This window comes from Ciconia boyciana, chromosome 3 (assembly GCF_034638445.1).
Source record: "Ciconia boyciana chromosome 3, ASM3463844v1, whole genome shotgun sequence".
NCBI lineage: Eukaryota > Metazoa > Chordata > Aves > Ciconiiformes > Ciconiidae > Ciconia > Ciconia boyciana.
This window is the reverse complement of record NC_132936.1, coordinates 88,471,998-88,494,078: the sequence shown is the minus strand read 5'-3', so window position 1 is coordinate 88,494,078 and position 22,081 is coordinate 88,471,998. Positions and strand designations below refer to the sequence as shown.

The 22,081-nt window shown below is 37.7% G+C and overlaps 1 protein-coding gene across 3 annotated transcripts in view; it reads left to right on the top strand.

The window, feature by feature from the left end:
• The window catches only part of AKT3 (AKT serine/threonine kinase 3), a 158,558-nt gene that overhangs the window by 118,318 nt on the left and 18,159 nt on the right, over positions 1 to 22,081 (top strand). For all 3 annotated transcript variants that reach the window (XM_072856485.1, XM_072856486.1, XM_072856488.1), the window contains exons 10-11: positions 1,030 to 1,158; positions 19,535 to 19,749. In XM_072856485.1, coding sequence (XP_072712586.1) covers positions 1,030 to 1,158; positions 19,535 to 19,749 — 344 coding nt within the window. The remainder of the gene's footprint in view (positions 1 to 1,029; positions 1,159 to 19,534; positions 19,750 to 22,081) is intronic.

The following is a 22,081-nucleotide window of genomic DNA, read 5'->3' as shown; positions in this document are numbered from 1 at the left end:
TCTGTTGCTGGTGTCATCTACTTTGCATCTTCTTTGTATGACACTGTTAGACTCAACAGGAAATATATACCTTTGAAATGTATTTCAGGCTTTATGCAGACTTAGAAAGACAGGGCTATGATAGTTCTTTGGTATTTTCACTACACACCTTATAATTAGAAAAAAACCCCCTTTTTCTGTTGAGAAAAGTTGTTCAGAAGTATGTTTTACTTGTTTTTAGTTCTACCTGTATTTAAAGTATTGCTAATAAGAAGCTTCTGGGAAAGTGATGTTAGCCGTGCTTTTGAGATAGTCCACAGGAAATATTGCAGTAGTTTTTATTCCTGTTCTTTAAATACTTCATAACAGGCTATATTCTGTTTTCACATTTCAAAGCAAGAATCATGTATTTAAAAAGCAATGCAAAGCATGCAGAGGTACACATACACAATTCAAGAACAGTGTCCTTTGCAAGTATACAAGGAGGAATTTACCTCAGTGTTTTGTTTTTCTCAGTAGCCTCTCTGCCCCCACTTTTGTCTGTTATCGAAAAGGTTGTGGAAGATGCAGGTGTATTAAGGATTTATGGATATATACTGTTTCATGACAGTATAGTAAATAAAATGCATCTTGATAAATCAAGGTCATGTTATAGCAAAGGAAGCCTATGAAGTCTTACCAAATGACAGCCATGATTGTAACTTTGAATTACATGATTACATCTTGAGAATATTTAGAAAATTGTTTTGCTTTCATTCTATGGAAGATGCACCAAACTTGTAAAACTTCAGAATGAAAGGTCATGCTTTGATTGACCTGGGATTTACTATTGTAAACTGCATTAAAGTGTTAAATAATTATTTAAATTGTATAATAGTAAACACTGTTAAATACTGTAGTATAACGGATGCTGTATTTTTTTTTTTAATTACAAACAAATCACATTCTATTGCAAGCAATAACTCTGTATCTTTTTTACAAAATTGATGTAATGCATCAGCCTGTCCTGTTAAGAAATACTAAGGGAACATTTTTTTCCTCAACACACAGTTAGAAAATCTAATGTTGGATAAAGATGGACACATAAAAATTACAGATTTTGGACTTTGCAAAGAAGGAATCACAGACGCAGCAACTATGAAAACATTCTGTGGTACTCCAGAATACCTGGCACCCGAGGTATGATTTAGAATATATTCTTGTAAAACCGTATAAAATGTTTATTTTTCATTTAATTTTAGACTGTGATGTTTGTATACTGAAAACTGTTCATTGTAGTGAAGAACTGACAGTGTGCCTGATTAATCCTATGCAGTTGTTATTCAGAATTGTATGTGCTACAATTCTTTGTGCAATATACATACAATTTATATTTGTATATTGATGCTGTGCTTCTTAATGTTTAAAAAGGCCTCTAACCTGCATTTTCCTTCTCATGTGTGCCTTCCTCTGTTAAAGTTTTTATCTTCCAATGATTTCTTCAAAAATAATCTTCCATCTGTCTGTCACTTGGAACATATGATCCTGCTTAACTGAGCTGTATAACTAGCGTTTATATAGCCTTAGTGGAGGCGAGGGCAAATAGGAAGGTACTGAGTTTGCTCTGTTTTATCCGAACTCCCCAGCTGCAGGGAGAGGGAGTTGAAATTTTAGGTATTTCTGCTAAAAACAGTTGAGTGTATCAACCTCAGAACTGGTTGAGGTGGGCACCAAAATGTATCTGTTTCCTAGCGTGTAAGCAGAAGTCACATCCCAGAGTATGGGATCTTTACCATTAGCTAGCACTTGGAGTGCCAAACATCACACTTCTCGAGGACTGATAAAAAGATGGACATGAGGACATTGTTTTGGCTCCCTTCGCAGCTCTGGTTTGGCCACTTGAGAATCTGTTGTGGAAGCTCAAGTCACCCAAATGGTCTGCTCCAGTATTAGTGCTGACAGCTCTGCCACTGATGCCTACTGAAAAAAATCAAGGGGAGCACTCTCAAAATTGTGTTTTTGTCCTGTCTGGCTTCAGTCAACAGTACTGATTGTGGTGCTCGGAAATGTTGTTCTGCCTCTCCCCTGGGGCTGCCAAACGCAACTCCAGTATTGACATGAAAGACAGCATTGTTTGTTTACTTAATGCCAAGGATTCTGCGGATGCTGAATTAGCCCTTATTTCCATTCTTGTCAGCATTCAAAATTGCTAATTGACATAGTACACTCCTGATACTGAGACAACTTTCTAGTCAACCTAAAGGGCTTTACAAGGCCCTTCAGTCCTACCATTTGTTTTAAGAAGGATTCTTCAAGGGATTCCCCACCTCTTGCAGCAACTCAGCACCACCAGAAAGTCTTTATTATGTATCGTCTTTGAAGAAGAATGTGCCTTAGTTTGAAGGGAAGAGGTGAGGAGGCACTGATTCAGCATAGCTCTTTACCCTCTTATTTTCAGGATTATTGAATCCTGAGTAGCAGCAACAAGCCCTGGAGCCTACTTCAACAAGCAAGTTTAGATTGCCTTTCATTTTTTATTCTGAACCTTACAAATAAGGGATGTCAAGGAAACCGGTACATGTCACGTTCTGGATACTGCTGGCTGGAAATGAAGATTTTAGGATGGTCAGGTTTGCGGGTTTGAGAGTTTTTCTAAATCTCCTAAAGCAAATTTGAAGTCTCCTCCAATTTGCACTCAGGGAGGAAACTGAAATTGCTAATAGTTGGTTATAAGTTAATATGGTATGTAGAGTTAATGAAACCATTTTGGATCATAGCAAGATCTTTTGATACATTGTTTTTCTCCAACTGTAAAGGAAACATTAGTATTCATAGGAGCCACTAACTTTCTATTCATCCATCTGGTTCCATCTTCTTTGATTCTTTCAGTGATGAAGAGAAATCTGAGCAGTCATGCTCTCACCCTGCAGGTTTGAAGTACCTAAATAATTTTGGTTGGTTAAGTGTGTTCATTTCAGCTGTTTGGTGAGTCACCAGCTACTCTAGCTATGAAGACAAACTCACTGATACATGGTCTCCTTTGCAGAATCCCATCCCATAGATTCCAAGGAAGACTTGGATGCGGATTATTGCTATCCTGTTTGGCAGTTTCAGACATCTGCTTTGTGTTTAGTGCAGGGATACTCAGCAGTTATCTACATTTAAGGATTCCAGAACTACTCTTAGCCGGCTTTAAATCTTTTATAGCTACTTAGAAGAAGTTGCAGATCCGCCTGTTTGGCTTGGTACAGTGGCCACTTGTCTTGTGTTCCACACCCAGAATCTGTTCGAGCAACAAGAACATCACAAGGGATGATACTGTCATCACTGGCATAGACTACAGGTGTCATTGCCAGCTCTTACCCCCTCATTGTCTTCTTGTCAGCAGTCTTAAAAAAATTCTCAAAGAGTGCAAATATCCCATTCAGTTGCTTTCATCTGCTTCTCCATCTCTCACTTTTGGAAACGTTAGCTCTTTTCCATTGAACTTTTCAAGGGATCGTTCTGGGTTTTAGACACTTACCACAAGTTACTTGATCCAGTTTGCCTTTCTGTTCTCTAGCAGTCCCACTCCTCTCCTCCACCTCCCATTATGAGTATTTTTGGAGACCCACCCTGTACAAATCTGTTTTGAAGGAAAATGGCTCTTCATTAACCCTGGGAACCACAGAACTCATTCCCTTCTACCTCAGAGATAAAGGGTTTAGAGCAAGCAACCTAGACAGGTTACTGATACAGCATAAAAAGACCCAACACCTTTATCCACACATTCTTATTTAAAAAGGTGAAATTAGAAGTATATGGACAGCATTGCAAAAAATAAACTTTCCCTTCATACCCTCTGCTGCTACAATAGTGTTTACCAGTGCATTGGCTGGATAGTTGCTCACCTGAGACAACTGGATCTATTTTTATACCTGGGACAGCTGAGTGATAAAGGGACTGTCCAGAGACTGGGTCCTCCAGTCTATTCACGTGCATGTGTCAGAGAATGAATGTGCAAAAGTCACTTCTCGTTGCAGTTCAGGCCACAGAAATCATTACCACATGCCAAAGACTTACTAACTTTTGACAAATTGCAGATCATGAAAACCTAATGTTACAACTGGACTTTAATCCTGTTAGCACAGTGAATTCCTGCTTGTTTATCCCAAGACGAGTGGCAGCATATACTTGGGTTTTGCCTGGTCGTGGTAAATGTAAAGGCAAATACCTTTTAGCCTTTCTTTAGAAGCAAGATATTCTCCAGTTATGTGGAGAAATCCGTTCAGCATTTGTCCTTTTAAAATACCCTGGCATCCTTCTCTTTCATCTAGGTCAGTTATGATGGGTGCATCCCTTTTGCAGACCTTTTGGTTCAGTTTCCTGTGTACTTGTTGGATGGTTGTAGAGGACACTAGGACAGTGTACTGTGTAACACGCAGGGGTAGCCTGAGGTTGCTGTCTACCAGCCAGGAAGCAGTTGACCCAGGAACCTTGCACTGTCAGGAATCTATACCTAGCCTGGGAACTGACTTAATGCTTTCTTTTGTATTAATTCAGTGTTGTGGATTCAGTTCGAAACAAGAACTTGAGCGTAGTTCTCCAAACGTGTTTTGGACCATTGTTTGAGGCATAGAGTCCTGCTCGTTATTCTATCTTTTTGCAAAAATAGATTGCAGTTGCTTCCAACAGGAAAACAGGGAAGTACCTGAGCCAGAGTAAGGTGGATTTCCTCCTTGCTTGACATTCTTTCAGGTGAAGATGTCCTTGTGGATGCATACAGAATTATTTCCCAAGGTCATTTCAGAATTACTCTTAGTCAGAAAATAAGCATACCTGTTCCTGCGTTTTCCCTGTAAACCTTAGGTTTCTGAGGTCAAAGTAGTCCTTCGCACCCTCTGTTGAAAAGGCGCTCTCATCTCACATTGACAGAGCCTGACCTTTCATATAAGACCTGAGACTAACTGTGCTGATATCAGGGAGATCTGGGAAAATGCCCCTGTCCATACGAAGCTCAAATGGATGGTGGGCCATAGGGAAAAAAATGTAACAAGATTGCCAGGTTGGAGCCAATTTTCATCTTTGGAGCTAGAATTACTTTTGTGGGCCATCACTGATTTATCATTCGTGGCACCCACCTGGAAGTTTATGCATACCTTCACCAAGCACTGTGCTATTACAGGAGTGTGCAGGGCTTCCAGCTAGGTGGTTCACAGGTATATTCCCTTCCTGTTGTCCTCTTCTAGTACTTCCCTGTTATCCAATGCCAGTATTCTACAGTTTAAAGAAAACTAAAGTAGCATTGAATGTGCTTGTCTTACATAGTTATGTGCCAAGCATAAAAGATGGTAGGGTATGAATATGTCCTCTAGGAAGAAAATAGTTGCCACTGTCAAATAGCAGGGCTTATATATGTTTGCAGTACAGATGTACATTTTGGTCACAATTATTGAAGAATGAGTAAGTAGCTTTTTATTTGTGAAATTATATAATCTTTTGAGAATAATTTGGTTATCTGATAAACAGTGAAATTCCTGTATCATCTGCAGTAGGACTAATGCAAGCCTTTTTTTTTTTTTTTGTGTGTGTAAGTGTAGTGGTAATACTTAATATTTCCTTCTGCTCTAAGAATCTGCAGTATTCCCCATTTGAAAGGTATAAAATATTTTGTAGTTTCTCATTCCTTAGTAGTATTTCAGGAAGAAGAGACCGTTTCTTAGGAGTCTGTTTCCATTGTTATCCTTCAAAGTAAGCTGTCACATTTGAGATCATTGTGGTGTCAGAGAATAAACATAGATCCAATGAGGAAAAGATAAATTGTGATCCCATTTAGGAAACACAGATGTATTCTTGATTTTTTTCAGAAAAATACCACAAAATGTTTCTTTTGCAGTTTTTGCAGTGGCAAAGGCAGGACAGGACCATATGTCTTTTCCAGGCAGTATCACTTGCTTAATAAAGAAAGAATAAAACTGAGAAAGTACTTGTACTTGTAAATATACCTTTGAGACATTTAAAAGCAGTTTAGATTTTGAATAGTTTTCAGTTGATCGTCAAGGATCAAAGACCTGCTAATAAAGATACAGACCTCTACAGACTTTCTTTAATAGAACATTCAGGAAATGAAGCTACTTGGGCAGAGAAGTAAAAGTTATTGCAGCTCTGATCATTTATAAGGGTAATTTAATTTCTTATACGAGATTGCAGTTTCTGGCTCTCTGCATTTCAGTTCAAGTTCTTAGGACTGAGTGCACAGTCTTAGTTATAGTAGGACAGTCACTGTGGTACTAAGTTTTGATGTCACGGGAGATACAAGTTTAAATACCAGAAATTCATTTTGAAGCTTTTAGTCTTTTTAATAACAGGAGAGAAGATGTTTTGGCTATGAACAATTCTTCATAGCCAAGTATGGAGTAAGGATCATCCATGATCATCCATGAAGTAAGGAAACTTCATGGATGATCATTCAAATGACTCTTCATAGATGTAGATGATCAATGATATTTAGGTGTATTCTAATAACAGGGTAAATGGTAGGACCTCGTTAAGTTTTATTAGCATAAAAGTACAGACTAGATGGATGAATACTTTCCTATAAGAACAGTAGTCTTTTATTTAAAAAAAAAATATATAGCAAGGCCATTTCAATATAATTTATGCAGTTACTATCACTTAGAGGTATGTGACAGTAAATAAGACCAGAGTACATTCATAGCCTTTGTCGCCTTTGTCCACAGGCATGAGAAGATCTGCATGTCTTATAACTTACTTTAAAATGAGACCAATGGAGATGAAGGAAATATTAAGATCAGTTACACAATGCTTGTTTGGCCAGTATTTTTTTTTTGTCATCTTTTTTTTAGAAATGGGAGTGAGAGAGACCATATGTAATCAATTATTTCCCTGAGTTTTATCTCAGAGAAATGAAAGGTAAAACTCTTTTATGAAGAAGCAACTGTCTTTCCTCACTTTTCACTTAATTTCTTACTTACAGCTTTTCTTTTTGGGAAGGATATGGCTTTGATGTAGGGGTGACCCAAAATCTAGAACTTGGCTATTGAAGTTCAGTGGCTGAATTTCAGCAAGGGGAAGCATGGTAGCCTATACTGCAGGCATGGTTATAGCAAGAAAAAACACTTTTCCCATGTTTACAGGAATTGAAGTTGAATTTTCTAAGAATGTTGCGGTATATGCAGATTATAAAATGTTGCGGTAGAGGCAGAAAAAGCATTTTGTCACTGGTGCAGCTATACACTTATTTCATTCTTTTAATGCTTGCTTGTATTGGATCAGGATATTTGCCAAAGGCAGTCTGGTAAATTTTTGGACTGAGAATATGATGATCTGTCACATAGCTCGTCTGATATGAGTTGAAACTAAGTGATATATAGGCAGAGAGGGAACCACTGAAATGCACTGAGACAGGCTAGCGTGGAAATTGAGGTTTTCAGTTTTTGCAGGCATCAGAGCAAAGCAGTGTTTTAAACAGGGATTTTAATGCAGACAGAAGTTGCAAAGTGAATGTTACAGAAGAGCTCCTTCAGGTGTGGGGAAAAGCATGAAGGTGCTTGGTTGCAAAGAACTTGATGAAGGTAGCCAACATCATGGATAAACTGAGGCAGGCCAACTGAAGGCGATTAGCTAAGGTGAGGATGTAAAAAGACCAGCACGTTATACTACAGAGAAAATGAAGTTGCATGGGTAATATGGCCAAAGCCTTTTTCTTTTTCTTTTCTTCTTCTTTTTTTTTTTTTTTTAATGGGGGAGAGAAAAGAATTTGAGTAAAATAAGGAGGAGGATAGCAAGGGAGGTTAACAGGAGGTAAAAGGAATTCATGAAATGAATCTTATGATCTCACAGGTAGATTGATAGGCCAGAAAACACAGCTTAGAGAGGAGAAGGTTTTTCTTATAGAGAAAAATGTGGTTGTGGGCAGGAAAGAGAGTTTGGACTAAAGACATTTATGTTATTTTATTAATTTTCTCTTAATAGAAGTGAGTAGAATGTTTTGCAGAGAGACATAAAAGGCAGAAGAAATAGAAGAGCAACTTAAAATGAAGAGGAGCTTGCTGGAGAGTTGTTTGGTTAGGAATATAGAGGAACTGAAGGGTAGAATAATTTTTGTCGTGGCTTATGCAGTTTCCTTTTTATCTCCTTTTCCTTTAAATTTAATTTGAATGTAAAGATAATTGAGGCATCAAAGTAATGTGCTTTTTGAAATTCTCTGCAACTTTTATATAAATAATAGGTATGTGCCATTATTTTCCACTTCTAGAACTACTGGATAGAAAAGGTAAATAGGGGAAAAGGGAATTCGTGGAAAATGGCACAGATTAAGGGAAAGCAGCTGTGAAGATGTTGGTGGATGGCATCTGCATTCACAAGGCTTTAAGACCAGTATGTACTTCTAAGAGTTGGAACAATAGCGTAAGGACAGACAATGGAAAAGAAACTTTGTTAGGCTCGGTCTTCCATGATGCTCTAAAGAGCAAGTTCTCACTCATATTTGGTTACCTCTGGTGAGCATTAATGAAGATTGATTGTCAGTGGCTTTTTGGGTTTATTTAGGGGAAGGGGTAGTTCCTCTTGTTATTGGGCTTCTTTTTATTTTCTTCACTTCTGTTAATTCTTTTTTTAGGGAAAGGATAATGAGACACTCCACCATATTGTCTGTGTTGATACAAATATATTGGTATTCTGGTTCATAGTGGTTTTGCTAGAGACCTGGGAGGCCTGTAGTGCTCTAACAAGACAAAGAATTTTGTATATGAAATTCTCTTAAACTGAGGTCAATGTATTTTTGGAGGGTGGGAGCTAAGTTTGTTTCTCTAACTTTAGACCCGTTTTGTTCTTTTTACATTAAAACTGTATTAAGAAGTGCATTTACAAGTAGAAGTGCTGTGCTGAAGCATGATAGAGTTCTGGAAACAGATACCTCCACCATTCAGCTTTTGTGCCTTGATGGCAATTTCCAGTTACTTTGCACCTAGAAGCAGTATCTGCTGCATTGTTAAGGAATTGCATTGCATTTCTATGCATTTCTGCCCTTGACTTAGTGTCTTTGCTTCTCCAGCATTTCCATGAGATTTCACACACCCTTGTAATTATGAGAGTCCTTTATTCCTTGTCCTGTGGTAGCTTGGAGAGAAGACACAGGCTGTGACTGTCCAGAAGTAGGCTGCTTGTGGCATCTTATCCTGTGCCTCAGGCAACATTGTGCAGACAGACTCAGTCAAGATGGATGTGTGAACTCGTGTGGATGTATTTCTGGGTTTTGTTCCTCTCTTTGAATATAATCTTTTTAGTGCTGAGCTAATTATGTAGTCTCAGTTTTACTGTTGAGTTAGAGTACCTGATCAACTTTCCAACTGTAAAACAGTTTGAAAATCAAATGTAGCTTACATGCAAGACCCAACAAAATTAGAAGTGTTAAGTACGTTTTGGCAGTTCACTTTTATTATGCCCAGTCCTCAAATGTACCAGCAGACAATCATCTGAATGTTAGTTATTTTTCACATGCTTATGTGATCACACAAAAAGTACATGCTAAAAAGAAGCAGATGGTGACAGATGGGGAAGGTTGAATAAGGTGGTTTTGGAAACCTAGAAAAATGCACTTCTGTAATAGTGTAAAAATAAAAATTCTTTGATCGCCAAGTTAGAATGAACAAAATAGAGTGCCCCCCCTGCCAAAAAAAAAAAAAAAAAACAACCAAAAACCACTCAAAAAAACTTTACTGATAAAAAGAAATGGAACTTATGAGTGTGCAGTGTATATTTAGGAAAGTATGTCATATAGTGTTTTGTCCAGGGATAGAACATTAGCTTTTATCAGCCAGAGACTTGGAAAGGTGGTAGTTGTATTCTTTCTTCCTTTTAAAATGATGTATTCAAATCAGTTGTGTTCCATGCTCAAAGAATGCTGTCAAAAGGGTCATTCTTTAGTGTCACATATTGGTAGTTTTACAGGTTGTGATAATATTTTTCTTGTGATGTCACAAGAAAGATTTTTAACCCTCCTATTACAAGAGTAAATAAATTATGTGTGTAAGGGGATACCCGTATGACTAGAGCTAATCTGTAACAGGCAGCATTACCTCTTTGTCATATAGGCAAATGTAAAGCTAAGTAAGCAGAGAAGGTATAATCAACAAAAAAATACCATCTTTTGTGTGTGGACCACCACATCCAAGGACCTACCCTACTATGAGGACTGAAGATTTGCTTATTCATTTGCATTAGTTTAATGGAGTCTTAACATTCCTATCTATTGAGTTATATAAACAAAAAAAAGATTCCTTTTTAAAAAATTTCAGTGATGAGATGTATTTTATTCCATAAAATAAAAAGTATCTAATCTTACGAATATTTAATTGCTAAGTCTGCTACCAACACTGATGCCATAATTATATTTTCTTTTTATATTTGAGTAGGTGTTTGTCTTAACCTATAATATGAGACATTATTGTTTCCTGGTGAGGCAGAATGCTTTGCTTTTGGTTGTTGGCTTTTGCTTAAAACCAAAAAGCCCCAACTTCTGGTAACTCATTTTCCTGAAAGTATAGTTAGTTTGCTCAGTACCCAAACACTGTTCACGTTGTTGTGCTTTGCTTAACTAATTTTCTTTTGGCTTCAAAAGGATAGTTCAAGTTTATTTACTCTCTGTTTACCTAGATGCTTCATGCATAATCTCGTTCTTAGCAGAGGCACAATAGAATTTATTTTACCTGTGGAAATGTGGTTTAGTGTTGGCGTGTGCTCTTGAACAGCTGTCTGTTGTATATTTGGCTACATTTTATTTCTGGGTGAGGACCAGTGGGGGGTGTGAGGAGGAATAGCATTTATGCCTGAAAATATTTTCCCTTCTGATTTATGGGAGACTCACAATATGGAATTTTCTCTTTATACTAGAATTCCAAGTACCAAATTATATTTTTACGTTGAAAGGAAATGGAAATACAAAAAGTTGTTTTATCTTGAAATGCTAGCACCTTGTGAAAATTCAAATGTGGTCTTTTTCCTGTTTTGTTATCACTTATTATATTTTAGTGTACTACAGTGTGTCATCTTATGCTCCTAAGTCATCAAAAATGCTAGTGATTTGAATTTGGGCATTTTTGTCAGCTTCGCATTGCCAGCAGGCCCTGAGATGAACATGATGGAATGTGGACAAGGCAGGGTATCCAGAGCAGAACATCATTTATTGGCAATAACCAGTACCAAGATCAAAAGATGGGGGGCATTTAGATAGGGGTATGAAAGCATTGCTCAGTTACACATACAGAAGAGTTGCTGCAACAACAGATAAATTAGCGCAAGAGTTAGACTTTCTCTTGAAGCCAGATAACCAGTGATGTAACAAGAATTTGAATTTTCATGCAATCTGGTTAATCTCACCAGACACAAAAACTAATTGTCCACATGCAGTATCAGACTTCTCAAGGGGAAAGATGTAACAAATATGCAAAAATAATAAAACAAACAAAAGACTAGAAAACAGATTAGCTCCACGCTGCCCATAAATAAACTGTTGTATTCAAACCAGAACTTTAAAGCAGAGAGCAATTTTCTAATAAAAAACACATTTTTTTTGTAAAACACATAAGTATGACAGTTCTTACAAAGACTGTCTCAATAACATCCTTGAAGCTTTTTTCATTAATTTTCATTTAATCAATGCAAACATTATTTCCATCTCAGCAAAAGCCTTTAGTTTTTCCAAGAGTAATGAAGCATAAACAAAAGCTGAACAAATGCTGTTTAACATCGGTGAAAATTCAAAATCATTTCAGGAAGAATGAGCAACCAGAAAGAAATAGCACAGTATTATTATTATTTATTACTTCTTACACATCTTGCATCTTATGGCAGTGTATGTTATGGACACTGCTGCTAGTGCAGTGATAATTAATACAGATATGAAGAAGTCTGCAGTTTTTCTTCCAACAGTAGAGCTGGTAGAGTTATGAGAGACAAGTGCCATTTTTCTGTAGACTGAAATCATCTTTTGCTTCTAGTTGCTGCCTTCTATGAAAGGTGTGTATTAATTCTAGAACAGAGTTATTTTAGCTTTCTATTTTGGTGGTGGGGTGGTTTTTTTTTGTGGTGTTTTTTTTTTTTTTTTTGTCCATTGAATAGGATTTACTTTTGAGGGGTCTTTTTAATGTGATGTGGTTGTTTTCTTGTTTTTTTGTTTTGATTTAGTTTTTTGGTGGGTTTTTGGTTTCATTTTTTGTTTTTGGGTTTTTTATTTGATTGCCAGGGTTGCCATTGACTTCTTACAGTCCTTTGTTAGAATACTTTTTTCATGTGCAATAGCTTAACTTTTTTCTTTTTTTTTTTTAATATTTTAAATTCTATTGAAGTCAGAGTCCCTTGTAGGAGTTTAAACGCATTAATTGGTATTGCATGCTCTTTACTCTAGGAGGCTTTGCTTAAGTCACATTTATACCAGAATGTACCATTTCTGATGCAGCACAATGTGTGCCAGCAAATGAAAAAGATTTTAGTTTGCTATTTTTTTTTAAGGTTGCATAACAAAAACCTAGGTAAGATGGGGGAAATCTCTAGTACAAAAATGTATTAGGAAGATAGTCTGCATTAGGACCAGAAGTAAAACAGCAGTGCAAGCCTGATACAAAATGGAGAAAAACTACCTGCAAAAATTAGAGCAGTAGGAAATTAGAACAGTAATAGAAAACTTTCTTCCTTGACTTAATTCTCAGGTATCCATTTCCCAGGGTATCTATAACCTTGGCATTTTGTCTTTTCAGCTCTGTATAATAAAAGCAATGAGTATTTATTCAAGTGGTTTTTTGCTATTGATGCAGCAATACTTTCACTGTTCATACCAAGATACCGTTTTAGTAACTAAATTTGTATAATACTTGGCAAACATACAATTCTGCAGGAAGGATTTTCATACATTTGGATAAAAGTCTGTTTCTATAAAGATATGTGTATTACCTTTTTTCATTAGTGTTGGATTATAAACTTTGTCATTGTAGTTGTTACCACAATTGATAGAAAGTTCTAATAAATATACTTGTTAACTTTTGTTGAATAATACGTGGGTGAATATTTGTTAGCAGACCAACAACTGTAGCAATAAAAATGTGTGAAGGGTTACCAGGAATGCTTAAGGAACATACACTACACCTGAACTGTAAGGTTAATTGAAAACAGTTTTTTCCCCTTAAATTAACAGTACACTGGTGTATCCAAGTTCTCAGTTTTCTTTCACAACATAGGTGTGCAGACAGTTTGTTTAGATGTTTAAATATTTTCCCATCTGCTCTGTCAAAATTATTGATTGAACAACAAGCTATTTGTAATGTCCTATGAGAAAGTCTATATCTAATGTATTAAGAGAAACCATAACTAGGTCAAAAAAGTAATTGTTTTTCCAGTAAGTTGCCTTGGTTATCTAGCACAAAGTATGAAACCAATATTTTGATATTATTCTTTTAAAGATAAAACCCAATGCTGACAACCCTTTGTAGAAGATTGACAATGAATTGTATGAAGCCTTTCATGCTTAAGGTTATTGCTAAATTTGTCTGTGTTTGCAGAGTTCAGAAGTTACAGCAACTAACTACCATTTAGTGGTCTGTGGGAAGTGCATTTCTTGGTTGTGTGAATTTCTGCTGTGTAACCAAAAATCTTCCATAGGCTGCCCATCAAGGATGTTTTGTTTCAAGAAAATGCAGTAAAAGCAGAATTAAGGGATTTTCTATGTTCAGCTCTGTGTGTGTCTGAGGCAGTCATACCTTGTCCAGTATTCTGTGATTAGTGAAGTATCAGAGAATCCTAGTTTCACAGAAGGCAAGGGGAAATACATGATTGACTTAAGATGGTCACAGACTTCACCTGTTACACTGCTGGCTAACCTCCTAAAAAAGTTTATTTTCACAGAATCTTGTAAAAGCCTTGCATGTGTTTGTATCGACTTCTCTTTGGCTGACTCATTTAATTGCCTGCTTCCTAAGTCTCTGCCCCAAGCCCTTGTAAATAAGAGTTTGCAGATGTGTCTCAAGCTGCTGCCTCCCAAAAAACTTTCACCTCTAACTACTGAAGAAATAAAGAGATAATAAAATATATCTTTTCACTGGTTTTCACCATCAAAATTAAATGGACGTCAAATTCTGTGGACTGTATGTTAGGCTCTTAAAGGAGTGACGTACCTAAGGCAAAGGACACCTGGAGATGTATCAGCTGAAAAACCTAAAGATTAAAATCTACAAGCACTGGTGAAGTAGAGGAGGAAGTCTTTTTAATGGATTTTGTTTTCTGGGAAAGAGAAAACTTCCAGTGGTACTAACTTTAAATATTTTCAAGTCCAAGACACTGGACTTTTCAGCAGTGGGGAATACTATTAGAAGATTGCGCTTTTTTTTTGTCAATAAATGCAAATACAAGAATATTTTTCTTTTCTGATCTGTAGTCAGCAAAATGAATTGTTATGTGTGAGGGGCAAACACAATTGAATTACTGCAAACTTAGCAGCCCTGCAGTGTTTGTGTTGTCTTAGTCATCACAAAGGCAAAGTTCAGGCTGTGAACTGAATTTTTTATTTTGTCTGTAGGGCTTGATGGTCTTTGCTCTGTGTATGAAGCACCATCTCATTGTGTACTTGGTCATTGCCGATAATACTCTCCAGAAACCCCAAAGTGTGCAGAGACAGTGGATTCACTAGAGAATACTTTGTTTTCCCTTGTTACAGTTGGCTATTCCCACTATCTCAGTAAATTTAAAAAAGAGCTGAGTTGCCTTTTGACCACAATACAAATGAAAGTTTTAAGGTAAATAAATAGCTTTCCCTTAGCTGAAACTGTAATACTGGCCAGTGCCTCTAAACGTCCATAAAAGCACTAACATACCTGCATATGCCTGGAAGCAGATGCCTGGCTAACATTTCTTGCTCGTTAGGAAGCATGTATGTTATTTAATCTCTTGCATATTTATCTAAGACTGGAAAAATACAAACTTCAGTAGCACCTCTGCAGCTTTTTTAAAAGCATCCACATAAACCCAGGCTGTGTCCTCATACTGCAGGTGTAGGTGTAAGTTTTAGAGGAGCATCAATACCTGTAAAAGCTGCAGTAGTTTCAGTGCAGCAATGAGTTTATGCCCACTTTGGAACCCTGTTATACTGCTGGAGAGCTTTAGCGAAATACAGGTTGGGAAGAGAATCAGGCCCTTAATCTTCCCATTAAGTGAGCACGGCTGTTGCAGCTGTCTGTATGTGCAGGAATAACTGGTAGAGTCAGTGTAACTTCTGGGGTGTAACTTCGGGGCAGAGTTTGACAAGCATTTCTTTCTGCAGCAATGCTGCATCCGATTGCTGCCTGCCTTGGCATTCCCCCTTGTGCTACTACAACTGTTCCCGTGGCAATTGAGTGGCTTAGGTCAGAAAACTTGATTCAGGTGAAAAATAACCCAGGGTGAAACTTTTTTCTTTTTTGTCTTAGTACTGGTCTAATCTCTGATGTAGTGTGTTGCATAGTTTTGGCAAGGTAAGGGAAGTTGTGGTGAGGGAACAGAAACAAGAGTGTGAGTTAGGCTGGCACTGCCTCTGAAAGAACCAGTTGTTGAACTAGAGCCCTAAAAGCAAATGGAGTTAAAGATTCCCTCAAGTAATAAAAGTGATGGTCATTTCTTGAGTTTTATTTCCCATAATCTGTGGTATCATCCAGACTGAACTGCAGTCAGCCCATGTCCTGCTGTACTCAACACTGGGAAGTCACTTGGGTACAGTGATGATGTGAGGTGTAAGATAGGGATGAGTGACTATAAATGTTATCCACTCACTGAAGTCACATTGTGCTGGAGCTCTCATCTCCTAAAACCTCACCTAGATCTTGACGGGGTGGCTTGGGATTTTGGCAGCTGTGTGAAGCAGATGAAGGCACGGAAGTCACATATCTGAATGATTTGACTATTTAAACAAATTTTGTGGAAGAAAGCATGTAACTTCATCTTTAGTTCATGAAAATGCACCCAACTGTAGTATGTACTCAGTGTAGCTGCTCTTTCTGTAGCTTATGAGTTCCATATGATCCTTCTGTGTGATACCCCTAGGAAATATTCATGTATTACTTTACAACAGATACCAGAGTGGTTGAGCTTGTGCCCTTTACAATGGTTTTGGTGGGCCTGCTGCCTTTCCTGCTGTGACCTTGAAGGGACTGGGTTGTTAGGACAGTGTATTTGCTTAAAGACAGATTTGTGGGTCCTTATAGAGGGGGACAAGAATTGTCTGGAGATGATGGAGGCAGCTTTTAAGGGCAGTGTACAAAGTCCAAGAGATCAGACTTTCCACTGTGTCTGTGCCTGGCCAGGTGCTTAGGCTGGTACCCCATATATGCAAGGATACCCCACAAATACTGGAGGGACAGCAGTATCAGTCCTCACAGCCAAAGGAGGCATTTCTAAAAGCAGGTATCCATCTCATGGTAGGCAAAAGATTGAATTATTCATAGGTACAAAGCCTGCAGCTGTGTGTCATGTTCATTTTAGCACTGAGTTGAAGCTTTCTTGACCTATGTTCAGTGTAATTAAAAACAAATCCCTCAAATCCAAGAATTGTTTGGAAAGGATTCTGTAATGCCGGGGCAGTGTGTATAGACATGTTCTCATGCTTGCCCTAATTGTATGGATTTGGTTGTAGGAGCTGCTGGACTCCAGCACTTCCATTGATTTGTCACAGTCTACAAATCCTAGAGATTCTTAACACCATGAGGAATAGAAATCACTTAAAGAAAATAATTGTGTCTATTTACTGTGAATGCATTATGCACAATTTTATTATATTTATATTAAAAGAAGTTGAGATGCATTTTGCTTTATTTACACTATTTTCAGGCTGTTTTCCTTTTGCCTAAATGAAACCCTTTTGATGCTCTTGCTTGTCTGGCTGGCTGTAAACCAGGTATTTAAACAAAAATAAAGAGTTGCCAGTTTTGCCAGCTGGGGATGAGAACCCGGCTGGTGATATGCGGGTTCGGGAGGCAGTTAATCCAGCTTTTATGCTTTTTTATGATTTTATGTAAAAAGAGGTTAAAAATCACATTTGGCTCTTTTTTTGTACCACTGTTTTGTTGCTGTTGTGGGAATGCAGCAAAAGGTTGCTCATACTTTTTATTATTATTAGGTAAAGTCCTGCATACATTAGGTAAAGCCCCAGATACAGTTTGCTTTAGCTATTGGCCATGTGATTTGCCTTGTTCAGAGAATGATACATTTTATCTTCCCATTGCCTTCTTTTATAAATCACACATGCAAACCACACCTCAACTTACTTGTAAAAGGAATCTACCACTGCCTTGCAATTTTATATATTTTACTAGCTTCAAAAGAAAAGAGTAGCTCACTGTACAAATAGGAGAAATGGTAACAGTGCTAATAAATATACTAGAAAAATATACAATGCTTTTATTCTGTGGCAGAAGAAACGGTGATTTAAAGACAAGCGTCACAGATTTCATATACGTTTTTTCAGCAAATAGCTTGCAATATGCTCAAACTCATAAAACATTTAATTACTTTTAAAATGCAGGAGTTATTTTAGTTAGTTTTGTCATATGTACTTATTCAGATAATTTGTTGTATTTTACACTTTCCAAAATTTCACTCTCTATTTGGAAATATCAATGATGTAACGAGTCTGTGTGTTTTGGCACAGTTGTAAATAGTATGTGTTAATGTGTTAATATTTATGATTTTTTAATCTTATATACACAAGAGGGATTTGTAATACACTTCTTTTCATCATGTTTCTACTACTAATCCTTAAGGACAGTGAAAACTAGGACTGTGAATGCATTAATTACTGTGGGATTGTCAAAATTGCCATACTGGATCAGACTGCATTTTGTTTCTGCTAATAGCATGTACCAGATACTTCAGAGCAGGGTTGGATTTACTGGGGAGAAAAAGGAAAGGCAGGTAAACGAGCTCGACGCCCCTCGTTAGGACTGGCTAGGGTAGTGCATGTGTCCTATAATGTGGTCACGGCCACTTAGTGTCCCCAGATGGGTGAGGACTGTGTCTGCCCTTGCTTCAGAGGAAATTATTGGAAGTCATCTTACACTTTCTAGACAATCACAAGATAATGTACACAGGGAAAAAAGTTATTTCTGATCTGTTGGAGGTTGCCTTATTCATTAAAGCCTGAAGGCTTTACTGCACATCACCAGATTTTCACTACTGTATATGTAAGTGACCGTTCCTGTGTGTCTGCTTACGGTTTGAATCTGGCTGAGCTCTCGGTGGTGGTGATTGCATGCATCTTCATGTTGTAAAAAGTATTTTGTTTTCTGTGGATTAGTTGGTGTTTGTGGTTTTTTGGGTTTTTTTGTTTGTTTGTTTGTTTGTTTTTTTAAATCAGTCATGTGCTGCCTTTCAGAATCTGCCTTTTAATGATGCAGAAACAATTCTTTATAAAGAAGTATTTAATTCTTTATAAATATAGTCCAACTGTATCAGTTGCATTTCTTTGATCTTTCTAACTGTTTATTATTTAAGTCTAATTTCTTGTTTTGAGGTTTTTGCCTCTTTAATAGATCTTTCTGCAGCAAATATCAGCAATTTGGCACATACAGTTGTAGTGCCTTCTGTATTACCATTTATTAACTAACTGTTCTATCTTTTTTGAGTGAAAGGGTATGATCTTCTAGAAATTCACAGAAATTGGAATTATATATGTACATATTCAGTAGCCTTCAGTGTCCTTATTGCTTATGGTTTCATTATGGGTGTACGCTGCTGTTATGTTGTCTCCATTTCTACAGTTTAATGTGAAGGTGTATTAAGGTCAAGACACGCTGCTTAGCTTCCTTATTCCAATTCTCTGGGGCTGCTGGGAGAAGGTCTGTGGAGTAGGCTGTTTTTAGGCACGCAACACTGGAGGCATTATGTTAACAAATTATATAAATGTTACCATATTCCTGTGATCATATAGTATCATATAAACATAGTGTCACAGTAAACATAGTATCATATAAACATTGTCATATTTCTTTGCATTAGCACAGTTCAGCTGTTTGAACTACTAATGAAACTGTTAGGAGAAGCGCATTGAGGACTTCTAATATAAACAAAGATCATAAAGAAGCTAAGCTTATCTTAGTAAGACTAAGGTGTTTCTAAATTTGAGGCTTTATTCTTACAGGTGGGGTAAGGAGAGAGGAAATGACTGAGCAAGAAGACGCTTCACTTCTTCTCCCAGAAGAATGCTAACTGAGGCAGTAGTGCCCGTAGATGAAGGGTCTCTTCCTAAAACTGTGTACACTATAAATGGGATGGTTGAGGACATAGGAAAGGGGAAAATGCAGTCATGGTCATTTTGAGCAGGTCATTCTCAATTTTATATTTTGCTTTTAGGAGTATGGTCCCCGATATGCCTGGAATTTCAGTGAGCTCAGGTGTATGGGTCAGTACTGCAGTTGCATGTATTGAGCCAGGTTCTGGGAGTCCTTGTAGCACACTGTGAAAATAAAGTCTTGGAAACACATTCGTATAGAGATGCATCAAATAGACTGAAAAATGTCTGAAATAGTGCATGTCTTACAGTTGGTTTTGGTTTCTGTCTTAGGTGTTGGAAGATAATGACTATGGTCGTGCAGTGGACTGGTGGGGATTAGGAGTTGTCATGTATGAAATGATGTGTGGAAGATTACCGTTCTACAACCAAGATCATGAGAAACTATTTGAACTGATACTAATGGAGGACATAAAATTTCCTCGAACTCTGTCTGCAGATGCAAAATCATTACTATCAGGCCTACTGATAAAGGATCCAAATAAGCGGTAAGTGAAATTACTTGGATATACAGGCGTAATAAATACTCTAATTATACTGGGTCAGTGGTGCCTGGTCTTCCTGGCTGAAGGACCTGTCAGTCACAGGAAAGGGCCATATGCAGCCATACTGTCTCAGATTTCCACTTTTTCAATACAGCAACGATACAGCAACAATGAGTTTAACAAGCAAAAGGGGAAAAAGCATGTGGAGAACACTTCTTTAATCATTCACAGAAAACATAGGATCCTTTCAGATTTAGATTGTGTACTGGAACAAAGGGAAAGCTCTAAATCGTTTTTCAGAGTATGACTTAACCCTGAGTTGGCTGTAATGTCTCATGGGGTCTATACCACTTTTTCCTGGAAGTGAATGTGCCATGTATAGACATGTATAGACAGCCACAGATAAATTTTATTAGGGCACATAAATAGATCACATATTAGACCATGTAAACTGGAAACTTGTTAAAGAATACATCTGAGTGACGTTTAAATACAGTGGTTTGAAAGCAAGCATCACTCAGCTGCTGCCTGTGCCCTTTTGTGGTGGGCTTTTCCCGCTGGGACTGTTGCCTAGGAGAGCCATTTTCCAGTGGCTCCTGCACTAGACTAGCAGTGTCCAGTCCCCTCTGGTTCTAAAACAAATCTCTGTCTTTGTTAAGTCAGTGAGATTTGTCTGTAGGTCCCCTCTTTTCCCCAGTCTCTCTGTTGTTCTTGTGAGTTTCTTGGCATGTTTTAAGGCTGCAGGCATTCTTCTATCTGTCAGTCTTCTCTAGTCCTCCTGCATCCTCAGTTTGTTCTCAAGAAGTTTTCAGTAGTGGGCATTGCTCGCTGGCACTCAGGGCAGGACTGGTTGCCATGTCTCCCTGAGGGATTTGCCTGCATGCAGCCAAGTGCAGCAGCCAGGACAGCACAAGCGGTCAGCCTTTCTGCTGCTGCCCAGAATGCCTGTTTAACTGAATTTACTGTATGCAGTAAAAGCAAACTGTGACCAACCAACCAAATACATGGAGAGTAAAGTAAAAATTTGTTTCTGTAGCAACTCCTAATGCATTTTAACCTCCAAACAATCTGACCCATCAAATATATTAACCTTTAGAACTGGAAAGATACTTCCTTCTAATTAATCTTTGCAGACAGTAGTGTTTATTACAGACTTACATTTACAAGCTTATTCATATTCAAGTTCTGATGCTAGCTAATGCTAAATAGGGTGGGAGCACAGAGGTTAACTGCAACTCAGCTTTTCTCTGAGCAGCTGGATGGGAAGATATTGAGAGAAGTCTGGAGACTGCAGGCTAACTGGGATGCTTAGCAGAGATGTAGAGAATTTTACAATGAGTAGTTGAGAAACAAAGAGGAACACAGCTTGGAAATAACTTTATACCCATTTACTGCAAGACTGAGGTAGTAGTCCAGAATATTTTTGTAATTTGGCAGCAGGGTAATACCAATCCAAATTTTTTTTTTTTCGGTTGTGGGAGTTATTGCTCCTTGCAATAAATTAAATGCTTTAGAGAGGCATTTATCTTACTTAAAAGGTTGCTTTTAAAATTTGTCTTTATATCTTTAGCAGTTCCTTTTAATGAAACACAAACTACTCGTGTCATTCTTCTTGTCAATATTTAAGATGTATGGGCTGCTTGTTCAGTTAAGATAAGCTTTTTTTCTGTTGCAGCTTCTTTCTTGTTAGACCAGTAGGATAGCTGGTCTCAGGAAGAAATTAGATGAGAGCTGAGCAGTCCTGAAAGTCCATGTGCTGTTGAAAGGGGCAGAGGTTCCCTTCACTGTATGTGTTTCTTTCTCCACAAACAGCAGCAGCTCAAGGGAGTTCACTAAACTTGTTGAGTCAAATTTTACTTGCTAATGCCACAAAAACCAGCCAGTTCTTTCTTGTTTTCTCATTGTGGGGTTAGTTTTCTTCCAGGTTAGGGAGCTGACTCAGCTCACAGTTGTCAGTGGGAACGATGCTGTAGGTGCAAGTGAGGGGAGAGGTATGGGCAGGGGTGGGACCCTCCTCTTTTGGCAGGAGTGACCACTTCCATGAGCTCAAATCACCTTGGGCAAGTTCACCCGTAGTAGGTGGAATTCACTTCCTGAGAGGATTTGCCAGAATCTGGCTTTGGCAAGCTATGGGCAACAGCGAATAGTGTGGTTATTTACAATGGCCTTTAAATAACCTTCTCAGCAGGCCTACAATTTATTAATTTATACTAATTGACTCAGATTGAGACTATTTTATGGTAATTGGTTAATTGTTACAGCACCCAGATGCAACAGCAGTGAACACTGTATAAAAATGATGTGTGAGTCATTACTGATTCAGTGCCTGGCACCT